Source organism: Papio anubis, chromosome 9 (assembly GCF_008728515.1).
Source record: "Papio anubis isolate 15944 chromosome 9, Panubis1.0, whole genome shotgun sequence".
Lineage (NCBI taxonomy): Eukaryota > Metazoa > Chordata > Mammalia > Primates > Cercopithecidae > Papio > Papio anubis.
In genome coordinates, this window is record NC_044984.1 from 24,019,124 (window position 1) to 24,039,692 (window position 20,569).

A 20,569-nucleotide genomic window follows, 5' to 3' on the forward strand; every position below is an offset into this window, starting at 1 on the left:
GATGTGAACCGGAGGTTTTTTTTTTTTTTTTTCATAACAAATGGAAAGAACTTGGGAAATATTTTGTTCTTCCCTTTTACTAAACATCAAAAATAAAGTCCAATTTTTTTTTTTTTTTAAATGTCACATGGCTAGTCTTTTCAGAGGTAGGATCCACACCTAGGCCTCCTAATTTTTATTCTGGTTATTTTTCTCTAAAACTCACTGCTATACTAATGCAAGTAACTTAAAATGTTTAAAGATCAAGCAGCAACCAAGTGGTCGTGAATTTGCCATCATCACTGTCATTTCTCAGAGATGTTTCTTTGTTGAAACAGCACTTAAATGTCCAAGAAATACACATATGAAAATCTATTATTTTTAACAGTTCACAAAGATTCATAAAAAAAAAAATCCAGATTGCCATGTAGAAAGTACCTATCAGCCAGGTGCAGTGGCTCACGCCTGTAATCCCAGCACTTTTTGGAGACCAAGGCAGGCTGATCACTTGAGGTCAGGAGTTTGAGACCAGCCTGGCCAACATGGTGAAATCCTGTCTCTACTAAAAATACAAAAAAAAATTAGCCAGGTGTGGTGGTGTGCGCCTGTAATCCCAGCTACTCAGGAGGCTCAGGCACAAAGAATCGCTTGAACCTAGGAGGTGGAGGTTGTAGTGAGCCGAGATCACACCACTGCATTCCAGCCTGGATGACAGAGCGAGACTCTGTCTCAAAAAAAAAAAAAGAAAAGAAAAGAAAAAGAAAGCACCTACCACTTCTACTTTTTTGGAGGGTAGAGGGGTTAAGTGGGTAAAGAGAAGAGGAAGACCTGGTATTTAATGATTATATATTTGTAATAAACACTATGCTATAACTTTTACATGCACTAATGTTTAATCTTCAATCCAATCCTATTAAGGGACATAATCATCATTTTACTGATGATATACTGAAGCTCAACATAGTTAAGTAACTTGCGTAAGTAAATGGCAGGTTCGTGATTCAACCTTCAGTGGGCTAATTTCCTAAAATGGGCTTTTCCAAACACACCATGCTGCTATGCAGTAGGCATCTGTCTGGCAATCATGATGTGGTTCAATGTCTTTCCACCTACAGGGAAAGTATTATCCACAAGGGTACCTTGGATTCTTCTTGAGGTTTGCCCACACATATAGAGTAACATTTTCATCTTTAATGACTTTTTCCATATTTCCACTGTCCAGATCTGCCAAAGTACTAGCTTGCTGTAAGAGAAAAAGAAAACATTACAAAGGGCCACAGGCCTCATAAATAATGCAACTTAGATAAGTTACTTTATCACTTACGTGTTGGATTCCCTTTATTAACCACCTAAAAGAGTAACTTGGGTAAAAATCAGGTTCAATCAACATGACAAAGGATTGTTTTAAAAAATTCTCTAAAGGATGCAAATGTATTTACTTACTTAAACATGCATCTCCTTTTTCCATTCAGTTTCTCCTAAGGTGTCTAAGAATTAAAGTAGCTCTTAGGTTGGGTGAGGTGGCTCATACCTGTAATCTGAGCACTTTGGTAGGCCAAGTTGTAAGGATCATTTGAGTCCAGGAGTTCAAGAACAGCCTGGGTAACATAATGAGACCCCTCATCTCTACAAAAAATTAGCTGGGTATGGTGGTGTGCGCCTGTACTCCCAGCTACTTGGGAGCTGGGAGGATCCTAGGTGGAAGGATTGCTTGAGTCTGGGAGGTTGAGGCTGCAGTGAGACATGATTGCACCATGCACTCTAGCCTGGGTGACAGAGTGAGACTGGGTCTCAGAAAAGTAAAAAATAAAGTTACTTCTATAATTCCAGGTAGCACCTGTGGATTAATATTATGTTACCTTTCTCAGTCATAACATCAGAATCATGACTTTTCATTTTAACTATACACATGCTGATTTATCTGTATCTTATTAAAATGTAGACTATTCTACTGCAAAGTTAACCTATCTCAGAACACATCAAGTTTAGAAAACAAAATATACAGCTTATAAAATCCAGATGAGTCATGTTTTCACTAGTCTAATACTTTAATATCCAATATTAACCATAAAATTCAAGTATGTTCTTAAGAATTTTAAAATAAAAACTAACATAGTTTGATGCCTATTGCTCAAGAAATCAGCTGTCATAAAGGATTTGAATAAGTCAATATGCGCTTGCTAGAACGTAAAACTTTAAACTGTTGAAGACTACATTTATTTTTTAAGTGTGATTATTCTTGCACACTTTTTGTTTTCTGTAACTAACTTTTTGAAGTGTTCAGGACAGTTATCTTGTAGAATTGTCCCACATTGTGGATTTCTATTATTGTTTCCTCATGGCATTGTTTAACTTGCTCCTCTATCCTCTTTATTTTTGTACACTGGAAGGTCTAGGGGTTTAACTGGATTCAGGTCCACCACTTTTAGCAAGGAGGCATCATAGGTTATGCTGTATTCTTCATGCTGCATCCTATCGGAAGACATACGATGTTCCACTATTAATGATATGAACTTGATTGCTTGGTTAAGGTGCTGACCACCAAATCTACCCATTGCAAAGTACATTTTCCCCAATCTGAGGTCAGATACTTTGGCACTAGGAGAATTATGTATTCCTCAACAACTTTTCACCTAATCACTTAGGTAGCCATTGAGGATCCTTATGTGAAGCAGTTACTACACTGGGGATTGAAAAATGGTGATTTCCTAACTGATCACTGCATCCACATTAGATAGATGGCATTCTACTGTAAATAACTGTTCTTTCTTCACTCCACCTTCCCCTTTGTTTCTGAAATATCACTATAAACTCAAAAATTTTTATATATTCAATTTTTTATAATTGATTATAATCATTATTCTGATATTCAAATTATTCCAAAGTTGATCAGTGGGACTTCTAAGCTAGCCTCTTAGCTAACGGCATCGCTTTCATACAATGTCATTAGTCTCTGAGCGTTTGCTTGCCTTCTAGCACAGGAAGACAATCCAGCCTCATCTTTCACTTTTCCTGCCCCAGAACTGAAATCCCAAATCCTATTTATGGAATAAAAAGAAATCTGGTTCATGCTGATATTTCAAATTGAAATATCACATTATAGTATTTTTTCTAATCCTCCTCCTCCTCCTCTTCTTCCTCTTCTTCTTCCTCTTTTATTTATTATTATTATTTTTTGAGACAGAGTCTGCCTCTTTTGCCAAGGTTGAAGTGCAGTGGCGCGATTATGGTTCGCTGCAGCCTTGACCTCCTGGGCTCAAGCGATGGTCCCACCTCAGGCTCCCAAGTAGCTGGGACCACAGGCAAACCATGCCTGGCTAATATATATATATATTAGGATGAGGTCTCTTATCCTATCCTTATATATTATTATCCTAAGAATAAAAATAATAATATAAGGTGAGTGCAAAAGTAATTGTGGTTTTTGCCATTACTTTTAATGGCAAATAGAAATAATATTCTATTTCTTCAAAAATAAAATGTCTGGTGGGGAGCAGTGGCTCACACATATAATCTCAGTACTTTGGGAGGTCAAGGAAGAAAGACTGTTTGAGTCCAGAAGTTTGAGACCAGCCTGGGTAACACAGGGAGATTCCATATTTACTATCTGTAAAAAAAAAACCAAATCAAACCAAAACAAAATAAACTACATTTAAAAATAAAATATTATCAGTTATTAAATCTGAATAAATATATGTACTTTAAATTATTCTACTAACTTTTCCATAAACTCTTGATTTTTCAGTTTAAAAAATACTGAATTATTTTATATATAACATAAAATGTTAGCTCTTATAAAACTTAATATATAAGCAAAATATCACACTTACTCTCAGAAGTATTTCTGTGGCTACATTGAATTTAAGATGAAGGAGCTCCTGCAGTTGTAGAATTGATTCTTGGTACTGTATTATATTTTTATCTTGCAAATCACACGGTGGAGTTTCCAATAAAATAAATTTCAATTTCTCAATTAACTGTAAAGTAAAATAATATTTACATTAATTCTCAGAGAAATAGTCAAGGACAAGTGAAAAAGGGAATGTTCTATCCCTTTTGAATTGAAGAACACATACTTAGCAAAACATATAGAAATCCTTTCCAGTATTTATTATGTAATTTAAGATCATAAACAAAAATTTCCTCCCAAACTCCCTTAAAATTAATTACAACACACTGAATAAATAAAAATCCATGAGTATATAGTATTAGACGTTCAGAAATGAAAGGGGAAGGTGGGGTGAAGAAAGAACAGTTCTTTACAGAAGAATGCCATCTATCTAATGTGGATGCAATTATCAGTTAGCAAATCACCATTTTTCAATCCCCAGTGTAGTAACTGCTTCAGATAAAGATCCTCAATGACTATCTAAATGATTAGGTGAAAAGCTGTTGAGGAATACATAATTCTCCCAGTGCCAAAGTATCTGACCTCAGATTGGGGAAAATGTACTTTGCAATGTGGAGATTTAATGGCAAACACCTTAACCATGTGATCAAATTCGCATCATTAAATTAATAATGGAAGATCATATGGCTTCTGATAGGATGCAGTATGAAGAACACAACATAACCTATGATGCCTTCTTGCTGAAAATGGTGGCTCTGAATCTAATTAAACCCTCGGACCTACCAGTTAACTATGTGTGACAGAGTTTTCATTAGCAAGTTAATAAATGAGTGGCAACTTGTCATTATCTAAGACTGAGAGACAATAGAAAAAACAACAATAATATAACAACGATGAGGAGAAGGAGGTGGAATAGAACTACTACCATTTTTACTGAATGCTTACTATGCACCAGGAACTGTTCTAAATATTGTATATGTTTTAATGCATTTAGTCTTCATTATAATTCTATGAGGTAGATATTGTTATGGTATATATTTTATAGATGACGAAACTGAGGCACAGTGTGATGAAGGAACAACTAGTAAGTGGCAGAATTAAATTTTGAACACTGACACAGATAATACACAGAAATTTTCTGAATTAAGACAGGCAGCATCGTAGTGTAGGGTAGTATGGACTCAAGCAAGAATGCTAGGCTTCAATCCTGGCCACCTCTCAACTAGCAGTGTGGTTTTGGACAAGTTATTTAACATCTCTGTGCCTTAACTTCCCCATTGGAAAAATGGGGTTTATAGTACCTATCTTCTAGTGTTATCATGAGAACTCAGAAAGCTAGTATTTCCAAAGCTTGGCATAGATTAAGTACTACATAAGAGTTTATTAAATAAATTTGAAAATTTGGAAATCGGTGTTTACTATGGGGCCATTTCCTTCTGTTACTGCTATCCAAGTCCACTTGTTCTGCAGCTTTCTGCTTTCGTTTCCTATTGCTGTGATTACTCCCTCTTCTGTCTCCCGTGTTATTGAACTTATCCTTTTCTCATCTTTTTTGCTCTTTATTACTTCTACTTCTGACTCATTCTTGTAACAGGAAGATGTTCCTTGCAGCTCATCACTGGTGAACTCTAGTACTACTTCCCACTACCTCCCTGCTAATTGCAAAATACCAGATTCCTAAGCTGACATTATGCCATGGCAGCTTCTCTGGTAAAGAGGATGTGTAGTAGCAAGAACACTGTATGATTAATCCACTGGCATTTAAATAGCTCAGACTGTATGGGAGACTCCTTGGGCCTTTGGAAAGTCAGAGTAAGGTCCATCTAAGGTCTCATAGTGGACTGTAAGCAAATCACCATCTATGTTTCTTTATTTGTTAAAGGACTCTCATAACTTTGTTGTTCAGATTAAATCATGCAATGCACGGTATGAACTTAAAAGAGTCTACAGTTATACTCTCTTATGACAACATGAAGAAGTTAAACTATAGCAGCAATGACAGGAAGCATAAAACTGTGAGGAGCTAGACCAAAAAAGCACTAAAGGATAATAACAGGAATAAGAGTAGTGAATTCCTTCTAGTTTCTATTATCATGTACATGTGTTAAATGTGAATTTATTTATCCTAACTTGATGTGACATAAAAAGAAGTAAGTATTTGGTCTCTGCCCCTTGTTCCTGGTATAAGCTTCTTAGAATTTCTTGAGGGATAGGAATGAGAGAAACAACTTTTGTTATTTATAATAAGCCCTTTTCAACCTTATCTGAGTTTATGCTAGTATGATGAGTCTTAGCAGATGGGGGCTGACTGCCAGAGGGACCAACCATGAGATTAGAGGGCTGAAGCCTGCAGCCCCACTCCCTGGCCTCCAGGATGCGGAGAGGGGATGAAGATGAACTGAAACGCCAGTGGCAAATGATTTAATCCATCATGCCTACATAAATGAGGTTTCCATAAAAAACTCAAACACGAGGTTCAGAGAACTTTCTGGTTGGTGAACACATTGAAGTGCTGGAAGGGTGGTGTGCCCCAAGAGGGCATGGACGCTCTACATTCCTCCCTACGGACCTCACCCCTTGTATTTCTTCATCTAGTTGTTCACTTGTATCCTCTGTAATATCCTTTATAATAAACCAGTAGAGGCGAGTAAATGTTTCCCTGAGTTTTGTGAGCCATTATAGCAAATAACCTGACCAATGGCTTGTGGCTGATTTATAACAGGCTGATCAGAAGTACAGGTGACAAGCTGGGACTTGTGACTGGAAGTGAAGGAAGAGGCAGTTTTGTGGGACTGGGGTCTGCACTAGCTCTAAGTACTCAGTACCAGCACTGGATCGAAGGACACTTAGCAGGTATCTGGAGAGTTGGATAATTGGTTGGTGTGAGAAAACCCCACATACATTTGGTGTCAGAAGTGTTAAAAGTATAAACATTAGTTTTTCTTTTTACTTAGAATTTGTCGAGTTTCTTGAATGTGAGGATTCACATCTTTCATCAATTCTGGAAATTTTTCAGCCATTATCTCTTTGAATATTATCTCTCTTCCATTCTTCCGTATCCCTTCTTTTCCATATATTTTTAGCCCTTCTTACTCTATCATACATGCCTGTCAACTGCTCTTTCATATTTTCTATCTCTTCATCTCTGCGCTGTCTTCTGGTAAATTTTTCCAATCCAACTTTTGATTCACTCCTGATTTAAAATTCTCGGCCAGGTGCAGTGGCTTATGCCTGTAATCCTAGCACTTTGGGAGGCCAAGGTGGGTGGATCATTTGACGGCAGGAGTTTGAGACCATCCTGGCCAACATGGTGAAACCTCATCTCTACTAAGAATACAAAAATTAGCTGGGTGTGGTGGCACATGACTGTAATCCCAACTATCGGGAGACTGAGGCATGAGAACTGCTTGAACCCAGGAGGCAGAGGTTGCACTAAGTAAACATTAAAAATCATGGGTACTAAATTACTGAACAGTGGATATTCCAACTGGGGATAAAATTACCCACTACCCCCACCTGTGTTATCTACATGAATGCATGCAACTTGATTTTTTTTCTTGATTAGACAGACAAATAATGTGTTATGATATGGTGACCTTAGCTAATGTGGTAAGGAATTCTTAGGACTTGTAAAAAGAAAATGAAAAAGCTGACCAATTACTTCTTTTGCTAAGGGTTCAGAAGCAGTAGTGTTATTATTTGGCAAGTAATCTATTAATTTATTTTTATTTTGAGTTAATATCAGACTATCTGTAATAGCCAGTTTATAGGAAAATACATAAAACACCTACATTTAGCACTACTTTACTCTTCTCAATCACTTCCTCAAAAGTCTCATTTGTTTTCTCTTTCCACAAACTAATAAACGTGTTCATTTCTTGGGCTATTGAAGGATCAGGACTCCCATCACATTGAATGTAGTGTTTCCACTGTGGAATAAAAATGTTTAAAGGTTCACATTGATGAAGATTCAACCAAAGATTAAATGACTTCTTTTTTGAAGTATATTCTTATAACCTAGTTTAACCAACTTAGATAAAAACATGATGGCTTTAACCATTAACTTGAGGGAGCTCCAAAATAACCAAATTCTTATTTATCCAAGTAATTTCTAATCCTTAACATTCAGATACATAGAAGCACTAATTACTTTCAGATTTTTATTTTTAAAGCATTATTTATAAGTAGTTTTTGTTTTGCTTAGTTTTCCTCTCTAATCATAGAGCTGCTTATTTGCAAAGGCCAACACTTGGGCTAATTTCTACTTCCCTTATTACTAATGTCTAGTTGCGACTGGCATTTTAGTACAAGGCCTTCCATTCATTTTGTGGTTTATGCAAATTTCACATTTGTAATCATATTGTACTGTACTTAGAATTTTTCACTTAAGATTATACCACAATCCTTAGCCATATAATAGTTTTTCATTTTTCTTCTGATATTCACCTACATTATTTCCAAAGTTATGCTGTTGTGAGCAAGACTAGACTGCCTTAAGCACAAAGCTTTTACGTTTTAATTTAGCATAATTTCCCTAGTATACATTCCCAACAATTGAGTCAGTGTCAAAGAATATAAACATTTCAAGGACGTTATTACTGACAAATAGCTTTCTACAAAGTTATGTTACTTTACTTTGCCATAAGCAATCAATTTGTCAGATGAGAGGGTTTTTTAAAACAGATAAATTTAGTTTCTTGGCATCAAAATTGGACTACAACTCCCTCTTGTGGTGACAAAAGTATTAGCTAAAAAAGAGAAACCAGTCTTACCTGAGAAAGCATTCTAGTCTCCTGTTTCAATTTCTCTGCTTCAGGAAAACACCTCTCTAATAAATAAAGTTCTTCGAGTTCTTCATTTCTCCTTTCTAGATCCTGTTGCACAAGGACAGATACATTGATCTGCTCTTTAATTTTAGCTTTTTGTTTCACAATTAGCATCTAAAACATGTGGCTAAATATATAACTGTAGTTCCAAAATGAACATTAAAATTAGTTTGAATATAACTGATATCTCCAAAAGGTTTCATCTGAAACAGTGGCTTACAAAGTGTGATCTACAGACTCTTGGTGGCTCTAGAACTTGGGATCTGTGAGGTCAAATCTATTTCCATAATAATATTAACATTATCTGACTTTTTCATCGTGTACCTATTTGCACTGATTGTGCAAGATGATGTGAAAGTGCTGATGTCTTAGCACAAATCAGACAGTGACCCCAAACTGTACTATTTCTACAGGGAGAGGTGAGGGGAAGGAACCAGCTTCACAAAAGAATGCCCGGATGGACGGGCACAGTGACTCACAACTGTAATCCCAGCACTTTGGGAGGCCGAGGCACGCAGATCACGAGGTCAGGAGTTCGAGACCAGCCAACATGGTGAAAACCCGTCTCGACCAAAAATACAAAAATTAGCCAGGTATGGTGGCGTGTGCCTGGAAGCCCAGCTACTCAGGAGGCTGAGGCGGGAGAATTGCTTGACCCTGGAGGCAGAGGTTCCACTAAGCCAAGATCGCACAACCGCACTCCAGCATGGACAACAGGGCAAGACTCTGAATCACATTAAAAAAATAAAAATAAAAAAAAAAGAATGCCCTGATGAAGAGGTGAAAAATTATTAATTGTATTAAACCTCAACCCTAAGTACATGTCTTTTTAATATCCTGCTGGATAAAATGGGAAGTAAGCACAAAGCTCTTCTGTTGCATATCAAATGACAATACTATTTCGAGAAATGCCACTTGTGCAATTATTTGACTATTTTGGCAGACATTCTCTCAAAAATGAATGAATGGAGTGTGTTACTTCAAGGATACAACTCAAAATATGTATTGCCAATGATAAAATTCAAGCTTTCAGGCAAAAATTCAAATTTTAGAAAACTTGTATCTATCACTGTAAGCTTAAAAGTATTCCAATCTTTAAAAACTTCTGGTTTGGGCCTGGCATGGCAGCTCACATCTGTAATCTCAGCACTTTGGGAGGCAGGGGTGCATGGATCACAAGGTCAGGAGTTTGAGACCAGCCTGGCCCTGTCTCTACTATAAATACAAAAATTAGCCAGGCGCAGTGGTGAGCACCTGTAATCTCTGCTACTCAGGAGGCTGAGGCAGGAGAATCACTTGAACCTGGGAGGTGGAGGTTGCAGTGAGCTGAGATCATGCCATTGCACTCTAGCCTGGGTGACAGAACAAGACTCCGTCTCAAAACAAAACGAAAAAACTTCTGATTTGTTTGGTGATTATACTAACATATGTGATTTCTGATAATGAATAATAAATTACATCAACATTTGGAAGCAAATAATTCAGTGAACCAAACCTTTTCAAGCAAGCAACACATGATAATGCTAAATCATATATGAAAACAAGATCTATTCAGAGGGTAAGATAGATCAATGTTTTAAAATAAGAGTATGAATAGTTCATTGATATGGTTTCATATTCCACATTAAGAAACTATGACTTGTAGAGTTTTGATATAGTATCAAAGAAGAATATCCACAATTATCAGAAAGGCTACTACAATATTACTTTTTTTCCAATTGCGTATCTGTATGAGGCCAGATTTTCTTTATATGCTTCATACAAAACAACACATTGCAACAGATGGAATACTGAAATAGATATGAGAATCCAGCCGTCTTCTGTTAAGTCAGATATCAAATTTTTAAAATGTAAACAATGCCATTCATTTCCTCAATTTAATAAAAAAGTTGTTTCTTTAAAAATGTTCATGTATTTACTTGTGTTTAATAAAGTTTTTTTTATCAACATGTAATGTCTGTTAATGTAAGCAGTTTAAAATTTTTGTTTTAATTTCTAATATGGTAAAATATTGATTGATGTAATCCACATAAACATAAGCTCCTTGGCGGGGGTGGGGGGGTCTTCAGTTTTTAATAGTAATGGAGTTTGGTCTTGAGACCAGAATATTTCAGAATTACTGATCTAAAAGATTCTAGTGAAACAGACAAGTGAAACTAAAAAAGGAGAGGTAAAATTTGAATATTTTGCTTTTTTTTTTTTTGGTTGCTGTTAACTTGTCTATAAAATGAATTCACATATGCTTTAAGGTTATAAGTATAGGCTCTTTAGCAAGACCTGCTTAGATCTAAGTCTTGACTATGCCACTGATTAGATGCTTAATTTCTCCGTACCTCGATTTCCTCATCAGTGAAATCTAGATAACAATGTCACTTATTCTATGATAGGAATAAGTTCATGTAGGCCTAAATATTACTGGTAACTATGGACTGAGAAGGACATTAAATGACAATAGATCTGATAGGCATAGTTTAAAGTATTCATTAAGAACATTATTAATGTTTATTTACTTTTGCTTCAAGTCGATTCCATTTTTCTTTCTCAATTCGTTGTATTTCAAGCCTTTCCATTTCTTCTTTCTCATATTTCAAACGGGCTTCCTCTAAAGAACCAAAAAAATTTTTTTTTCTCAGTGAACAGATCACTGCATTTTTAAGCCCTTAAAATTACTCCTAATATTTTCAAGATGTAGTGGTGGAATCTTTTATAGAAGTCACAGTCTTTATTACATGGTAGATATGAGAAAAGTGTCAGTTCTCCATTCTTCGAGAAAGTAACTACAAGAAAACATCAAACAACCCCATCAAAAAGTGGGCGAAGGATATGAACAGACACTTCTCAAAAGAAGACATTTATGCAGCCAACTGACACATGAAAAAATGCTCATCATCACTGGCCATCAGAGAAATGCAAATCAAAACCACAATGAGATACCATCTCACACCAGTTAGAATGGCGATCATTAAAAAGTCAGGAAACGGCTGGGCATGGTGGCTCACGCCTGTAATCCCAGCACTTTGGGAGGCTGAGGTGGGTGGATCACAAGGTCAGGAGTTCGAGACCATCCTGCCTAACACAGTGAAACCCCATCTCTACTAACAATACAAAAAAATTAGCTGGGAGTGGTGGCAGGCGCCTGTAGTCCCAGCTACTCTGGAGGTTGAGGCAGGAGAATAGCATGAACCCGGGAGGCAGAGCTTGCAGTGGGCCAAGATTGCACCACTGCACTCCAGCCTAGGCAACACAGCAAGACTCCATCTCAAAAAAAAAAACCAAAAAAACAAAACAAAACAAAAGTTGGGAAACAACAGGTGCTGGAGAGGATGTGGAGAAATAGAAACACTACTGTTGGTGGGACTGTAAACTAGTTCAACCAGTGTGGAAGACAGTGTGCGATTCCTCAAGGATCTAGAACTAGAAATACCATTTGACCCAGCAATCCCATTACTGGGTATATACCCAAAGGATTATAAATCACGCTGCTATAAACACACATGACTCCCAGCCGTTGTCTCTTCTTTGCTTTTTGTGGAAATGGTGTAGGAGTGGCTCCCTGGAGCACTCATTGTAGCTTTAGATGTGCTTCCTCTCTGCAGCGTCAGCTACTCGGGCTTACTATTCTCCTACTTGAGAATATTTATTCAATTTGAGTATATTTTTGACCTGCCAGGTATCTGTGAAACAAAATAACTCCTACTGATAGCTTCTTATCAAGAGTAATTTAAAACATCCATCATCTACTGCTGAATCTTAAAATAAAGGCTGAAATTACCGTTTCCCAAAAAAAAAAAAAAAAAAAAAAGTAACATGACTCAAACTTTCTGGTCAAAAAAAAAAAAAAAAAGTCCACAATAATATTTTTCTTCTCCAAAAGGTTTATAGCAATCCAATAGTGATTTTAACCAATAAAGTACGGCAGACCTATCATGGCAATGAAGAGGAAGTCAAGTCTTCAGAAGACTTCCATAATCTTGTGACATCTACATCTTCAAATGCAATTACCTTAATCTTCTCCTGCTCTCACTATTAAAAACAAAATGTGAAGTACATATTGAAGAGTATTAGTTTAATCCAATATAAATAAAACATGCCCCAAGATATAGATCCTGATACTGTATTTGTATCAGGAGTCACCTAAAAAAAGGATGTATAAAATTATACACAAAAAATCAATATGGAACCTAGGAACAGTCTTTTAAAAACCTATATCTAAATACTCAGATTTTAAAAACCACTTTTTGGTACTTTAATTAATAAACACTTTTATCAATGTTTAATTTTTTAACAAATAAAATTAGTATTTTAAATTTGGTAAATAAATATTATTAAACTGTAAAAATTTAGGCTGCTCTACATATTTCTTGCTAGTGTATATTTCCCACATTTAATGAATTTGAGTTTCAGAATTTTTACCGAACAATCAGCACCAGTGCTCCTAATTTCATCAGTAAATATAAACACTTCAAGATAGGGTTACCAGAATTAGCAAATTAAAACATGGGATGCTCAGTTGAATTTGAATTTTAGATGAACAATAAACATTTGCTGAATATGAATTCTAAATTTCTCTTCAAAGAATAAGTCAGTATGTTCAATTCTTTGCTTTCTACTTTTAAATTAAACTTCCTCCTAAAGCAACCTTTTTCAACTACCTACTCCACCCTGACTCATTCTGATCACCTGCTCCACCCCGACTCATTCTGATCACCTGCTCCACCCCCACTCATTCTGATCGCCTGCTCCACCCCGACTCATTCTGATCGCCTGCTCCACCCCGACTCATTCTGATCACCTGCTCCACCCCGACTCATTCTGATCACCTGCTCCACCCTAACTCATTCCGGTTTCCTGCTACCTGCTCTGTGCTGACTCCCGACAAAGCGCTTACCCGTCATTCTCTTTAAATTAGCCAATCGGAATTAGTTTAGCCTGTGCGGTCTAACCCTAGCCAATAGGGGAACAACACAGCAGCAGGGGCCACATGCGCCAGGGATAAGAACCCCTTCCCCTCCCTTGTCCAGGTGTGTGCCCACCATTGCTCCATTGGTGAGAGCGTACCCTTCTATAGAAGTACCTTGCTTTGCTGAGAATTAAAAAGAAAATTTTATATTTGAGTGCTATTTCTTCTACAGCACCGAAACTTTATTTAAACAATTTTCTTTTTTTAAAGTTAAGTATGTCCCAAGTATCGCATGGGGCAAATTATCCCAAATTATCCATTTGATTATCTGAAAGTTAAATTTAACTGGGCTCCTGTATTTTATCTCTGGCAACCCTATTTCAATATATATCTGAAAGAGACTGGCATGTACTAACATCTTTCTGGATACTTTCTAAATGATAGGTATCTATTATAAAACAGATTAAAATTTAAAATTAAAGAACTTTGAAAAAAATATTGACTGTACTACAGAAGGCCAACCTATCGTGACTGTTACCTGTATATGTATATAGTATCACTATTTATTTTGTACCTTCCTCTTTCAGTCGTCTCTCTTCCTCCTCTTGTAGCAGCTTCAATCGTTCAGCTTTGGTGACTTTCTTTTTCTTACTGCCAGACTTAACAAAGTCCACATCATTAAAAAAAGCCATTAACATGCAAGTTACTTGAAAAACACATCTTTTCAAATACTAATTATGATAAACATTTTTGCTTTCATAAAACCAGCCTTTCATGCATTCATTCAACAAATAAGACTGCCTATTAGTGAAAGCTTTGATTCAGTGCATTGAAGGACAAAGTCTGGGAACAAGAAAAATAAGAATATAAATTATTCAAAGGGTGACAGTGACAAGTACGTGTAATTTAAATAATTCTCATTCCCAGTTTCCATATCTTTAAAATGGTGCTAAAGAAAACCTCCTCTTGTTGTAGAGAATAAAGTAAAACATATGTAAAAGCAGTTTGAAAACTGTACGCTTATAAAATTGAAAAGTATTCTTATGACTAACAGGTATACACAGAGTTATTTTGCAAGTTTGGAGGAAGGAGAGACTATTTTCAACAGTGAGGAGCGTGTAAAATGTTTATAGAGTAGGTGGTATTTAAATCTGTGCTCAAAAGATTTTTACCAGTCAGAGAACATATTCCAAGAAGAGGGAAATGCAGGTACAAGATAGGGGATCGAAAGAGCAATGGATGGGCCAACAAGTTCAGTGGGCCCTAGAAAGACTCCAAGAAGAGGTGAAGAAAATGAGAATGTGAAAGAAGGCTAGAGCCTATGCTAAAGAGTTTGGACATTATTCTAGGAGAAACAGAAAACTCCTAAAAGTTTTTGAGAAGGGCTGTGGCTATAAAGAATATAATTTTGAAAATTAACCTGGTATTGGAGAAAAAAAACATAAAGAGGATACCATTTTGGCAACAATTAACAAAATCCAATAAACTGAAGTCGTGGCAGTGTTTATAGAATAGATGTCATTTAAATTTGTGGCCAAAGGATTTTAACATTCAAGGGAAGATATCCCAAAAAGAGGGAAACAAAGGTGCAAGATAGGGAGCTGAATGGGCACTGGATGGGCCAACAAGGTCGGTAGGCCCTGGAAATGTAGAGAAGATCCAATAAATATTTTACAAGCTAACTTACTTAGTAATGATTAAAATTGGAGGCAAGGAGAGGAAAGAGTCAGGAGAGAGACTTAGAGGGAGAATGGCATCCAGAACAGGTGAATCTGAATGAAGAATTGTTAAAAATAATTTACATATAATTAGTAGAAAATGCTGGTAGAGCATTCAGGCAATTCTTGCAGGCACTAGAACTGTAGAATTGAGGTTTAGCAAAGAGGTCATTGCTACAGAAGCAGCTATGAAAGCAATTTCTGTGATAACGATCTCTCCTCCATATTCACAGGGGAAAGCTAAAAAGAAGAGCACCATCTAAATTTGAGAAGAAGCCATAGAAAGAGTGGTTAATTGTTGGGATGTATAGACTCTTGGATCTTCCCTTTTTGGTTCACCTTCTCTAAGATGATCATAGACTCCATTAGCTCCACTGGGATCTCTAATCTATTGCCCCTACCACTTTTTCACTGTTCATCTACCTCCTCCACACCTTCATTTCTTCCTTTCCCAGGTTAGATTTCACAGTTCATCGCCCTTATCACTAACTTATATACCTCCACTTCCTCTGTTCTCCTCTTCCTCTAAAAAGCTCAGTTGGCTAAATCATAGTTCTAGTGAAACTCAACTTTACATTTGTTCTGTGCTAGCAATACGAGCAGCAGAACCTTATCAGAGAAAAACACACATGGGCTCAAATTTATCACCATAATTTTAAAATAGACTCCAGATTGTGAATTTTAGCTCCAGATCGACTACAAGAACAAACCAGCAATCCCAAGAGGACCCACAGACACCCTGAAGGAAGCGAACTGCTCCTGTAGGACCTGGGAGACACCCGAAATACTGTGAGTGCCCGAACTGTGTGAGTGGGCAAGGCAGACCCTCCTCTCACAAACACACACTCCCACTGGAGAAGCTGAGGGTCTATTTGCAGGAGAAGTTTCCCAGTTTACCTGGAGCTGAGTCAAGTTGGAACGCCGAGCGACATACAGGAGTAGAGGAAGCAGCAGAAAGGCCCTGGGAGCTCGCTGGGTCCCCAAGCAGCCCATTCCTGCCTGGCACCACAGGGATCCATTGGGAGGGTGGCCAGAGAAGCAGACGGTAAAACTCCATAGGGAGAAGGAATTCTCTAGCTGAACTTTGTAACAATTTGAATGGGGCAAAAAGCCTCCTGGCCAGAACTTGGGGGAGGGCATGAATTGGCATGCAGACTTCACAGGCAGTGGGGGAAAGCTAAAGTCCTTTTCTCTCGCAGCTGGGAGGCAGATAGCCTCGGGCAAGTTTTTAAGTCCATCTCACCCTTCGCCTGGAAACAGACTCGGGGTTGTTCAGATGGCACAGTGGGAGTGAGACCGGCCCTTCAGTTTGCAGGGAAGCAGGGTGAGGCCTGTGACTGCCAGCTTTCCCCCACTTCCCTGACAACCTGCATGACTCAGCAGAGGCAGCCATAATCCTCCTAGGTACACAACTCCAGTGACCGGGGAATCTCACCCCATCTTCCACAGCAGCAACAGCAAGACCCGCGTAAGGAGAGTCTGAGCTCAGACACACCTAGCCCTGCTCCCACCTGATAGTCCTTTCCTATTCACCCTGGTAGTGGAAGACAAAGGGCATATAATCTTGGGAGTTCTAGGGCCCCACCCACCGCTGGTCCCTCTCCATACTACCACAGATGAGGCTCTCTGGAAAGCACCACCTCCTGGCAGGAGGCCAACCAGAACAAAAACAGAGCATTAAACCACCAAACCTAAGGACCCTCACGGAGTCCACTGCACCCTCCGCCACCTCCACTGGAACAGGTGTTGGTATCCATGGCTGAGAGACCCATAGGCGGTTCAAATCACAGGACTCTGTGCAAACAACCCCCAGTACCAGCCCGGATCTGGGTAGAGTCGCTGGGTGCTAGATCCAGAAGAGAGACAATAATCACTGCAGTTCAGTTCACAGGCAGCCACGTCCATAGGAAAAGGGGGATATTACTACATGGAACAAAAGAGTTTGAACAACAGCCTTCAGCCCTAGACTTTCCCTCTGACAGAGCCTATCCAAATGAAAAGGAACCAGAAAACCAACCCTGGTAATATGACAAAACAAGGCTCTTCAACACCTGGAAAAAATCACACTAGTTCACCAGCAATGGATCCAAACCAAAAAGAAATCCCTGATTCACCTGACAAAGAATTTAGGAGGTTAGTTATTAAGCTAATCAGGGAGGTACCAGAGAAAAGGCAAAGCCCAATGCAAGGAAATCCAAAAAATGATACAAGAAGTGAAGGGAGAAATATTTATGGAAATAGATAGCTTAAAGAAAAAACAATAAAAAATTAAGGAAACTTCGGACACACTTCCAGAAATACGAAATGCTCAGGAATGTCTCAGCAATAGAATTGAACAAGTAGAAGAGAGAAATTCAGAGAATGAAGACAAGGTCTTCCAATTAACCCAATCCAAAAAAGACAAAGAAAAAAGAATAAGACAATATAAACAAAGACTCCAAGAAGTCTGGGATTATGTTAAATGACCAAACCTAAGAATAATTGGTGTACTTGAGGAAGAAGAGGATTCTAAAAGGCTAGAAAATATATTCGGGGTAATAATCAAGGAAAACTTCCCCGGCCTTGCTACAGACCTAGACATCCAAATATAAGAAACACAAAGAAGACCTGGGATATTCATTGCAAAAATCTCTGCCTAGGCACATTGTCATCAGGTTATCCAAAGTTAGGATGAAAAAGAATCTTAAGAGCTGTGAGACAGAAGCACCAGGTAACCTATAAAGGAAAACCCCATCAGATTAACAGCAGATTTCTCAGCAGAAACCCTACAAGCTAGAAGAGACTGGGGACCTATCTTCAGCTTCCTCAAACAAAACAATTGTCAGCCAAGAATTTTGTCTCCAGCGAAACTAAGCATCATATACGAAGGAAAGATATAGTCATTTTTAGACAGACAAATGCTGAGACATTTCACCATTACCAAACTACCACTACAACAACTGCTAAATCTTGAAGCAAATCCTGGAAACACATCAAAACAGAACCTCTTTAAAGCATAAATCACGTAAGACCTATAAAACAAAAATGCAAGTTTAAAAGCAAAAACAAAAAACAAAACCAAAGTATACAGGCAACAAAGAGCATGATGAAAGCAACGGTACCTCACATTTCAATACTAACATTGAATATAAATGGCCTAAATGCTCCACTTAAAAGACATAGAGGCCAGAAGCAATCGCTCATGCCTATAATCCCAGCACTTTGGAAGGCTAAGGCAGGGGGATCACCTGAGGTGAGGAGTTCGAGACCAGCCTGGACAACATGGTGAAACTCTATACTAAAAATACAAATATCAGCTGGGTGTAGTGGCATGCACCTCTGATCCCAGCTACTTGGGAGGGTGAGGCAGGAGAACCACTTGAAGCCCAGAGGTGGAGGGTACTGAGATCACACCACTGTATGCCCACTGCCTGGGCGACAGAGAAAGACTCTGTCTCAAAAAAAAAAAAAAAAAAAAGATACAGAACCATATAATGGATAAGAACTCCCCAACCAACTATCTGCTGCCTTTAGGAGACTCACCTAACACATAAGGACTCACATAAACTTAAAGGGATGGAAAAGCATTTCATGCAAATGGTCACCAAAAGCGAGCAGGGGTAGCTATTCTTACATCAGACAAAATAAACTTTAAAGCAACAGTGGTTAAAAGAGACAAAGAAGGACACTGTATAATGGTTAAAGGCCTTGTCCAGGCCAGGCCCAGTGGCTCACGCCTATAATCCCAACATTTTGGGAGGCCGGAGGGGGGTGTGGATCACCTGAGGTCAGGAGTTCAAGACCAGCCTGACCAACATGGTGAAACTCTGTCTCTAATAAAAACACAACAATTATCCAGGCGTGGTGGTGGGTGCCTGTTATCCCAGCTTCTCAGGAGGTTGAGACAGGAGAATCACTTGAATCCAGGAGGTAGAGGTTGCAGAGAGCCGAGATCGCGCCACTGCACTCCAGTTTGCGCAACAGAGCAAGACTCCATCTCAGAAAAAAAAAAAAAAAAGCCTTGTCCAACAGGAAAATATCACAATCCTAAACACATATGCACCTAACACTGGAGCTCCCAAATTTATAAAAACAATTACTAATAGACCTAAGAAGACAGACAGTAACACAATAATAATGGAGGACTTCAATACTCCATTGACAGCACTAGACAGGTCATCAAGACAGACAGTCAACAAAGAAACAATGGATTTAAACTATACCTTGGAAGAAATGGACTTAACAGGTATATACAGGACATTCCATCCAACAACTGCAGAATACACATTCTATTCAACAGCACATGGAACTTTCTCCAAGATAGACCATATGATAGGCCATAAAATGAGCCTCAATACATTTAAGAAAATTCAAATTATATCAAGCACTCTCTTAGACCAAAGTGGAATAAAACTGGAAATCAACTCCAAAAGAAACCTTCAAAACCATGCAAATACATGGAAATTAAATAACCTGCTGAATGAGCATTGGGTCAAAAATGAAATCAAGACGAAAATTGAAAAATTCTTCGAACTGAATGACAATGACACCACCTATCAAAACCTCTGAGATACAGCAAAGGTGGTGCTAAGAGGAAAGTTCATAGCCCTAAATGCCTACATCAAAAAATCTGAAAGAGCACAAACAGGCAATCTAAGGTCACACCTCAAGGAACTAGAGAAACAAGAGCAAACCAAACCCAAACCCAGCAGAAGGAAGGAAATAACCAAGATCAGAGCAGAACTAAATGAAATTGAATCAAAAAAATGCAAAAGATAAATGAAACAAAAAGCTGATTCTTTGAAAAGATAAATAAAATTGATAGATCATTAATAAGATTAACCAAGAAAAGAAGACAGAAAATCCAAATAATCTCACTAAAAAATGAAATGGGAGATATTACAACTGACACCACTGAAATGCAAAAGACATTCAAGGCTACTATAAACACCTTTATGCACATAAACTAAAAAACCTAGAAGAGATGGATAAACTCCTGGAAAAATACATCCCTCCTAGCTTAAATCAGCAAGAATTAGATACTCTGAACAGACCAATAACAAGCAGTGAGATTGAAATGGTAATTTAAAAATTACCAACAAAAAAAAGTCCAGGACCAGACAGATTCACAGCAGAATTCTACAAGACATTCAAAGAAGAATTGGTGCCAATTCTATTGACACCATTCCACAAGATAAAGAAAGAAGGAACCCTCCCTAATTCATTCTATGAAGCCAGCATCACCCTAATACCAAAATCAGGAAAGGACATAACCAAAAAAGAAAACTACAGACCGATATCCTTGATGAACATAGAT

General features: G+C 37.9%; 1 protein-coding gene across 13 annotated transcripts in view; it reads right to left on the reverse strand.

Annotated features, from left to right (window-relative positions):
• The window catches only part of CASC1 (cancer susceptibility 1), an 80,741-nt gene that overhangs the window by 37,706 nt on the left and 22,466 nt on the right, over window positions 1-20,569 (reverse strand). For 7 of the 13 annotated variants that reach the window (XM_021922114.2, XM_003906118.4, XM_009180395.2 and 4 more), the window contains 6 exons: window positions 14,130-14,214; window positions 11,166-11,257; window positions 8,602-8,703; window positions 7,621-7,758; window positions 3,810-3,956; window positions 1,119-1,222 (listed from right to left, as the gene is read on the reverse strand). In XM_021922114.2, coding sequence (XP_021777806.2) covers window positions 1,119-1,222; window positions 3,810-3,956; window positions 7,621-7,758; window positions 8,602-8,703; window positions 11,166-11,257; window positions 14,130-14,214 — 668 coding nt within the window. Of the gene's footprint in view, window positions 1-1,118; window positions 1,223-3,809; window positions 3,957-7,620; window positions 7,759-8,601; window positions 8,704-11,165; window positions 11,258-13,447; window positions 13,609-14,129; window positions 14,215-16,170; window positions 17,656-20,569 lie in introns of those variants that run through there. The other 6 variants (XM_021922112.2, XM_017945741.3, XM_009180400.4 and 3 more) reach the window with 4 other exon arrangements.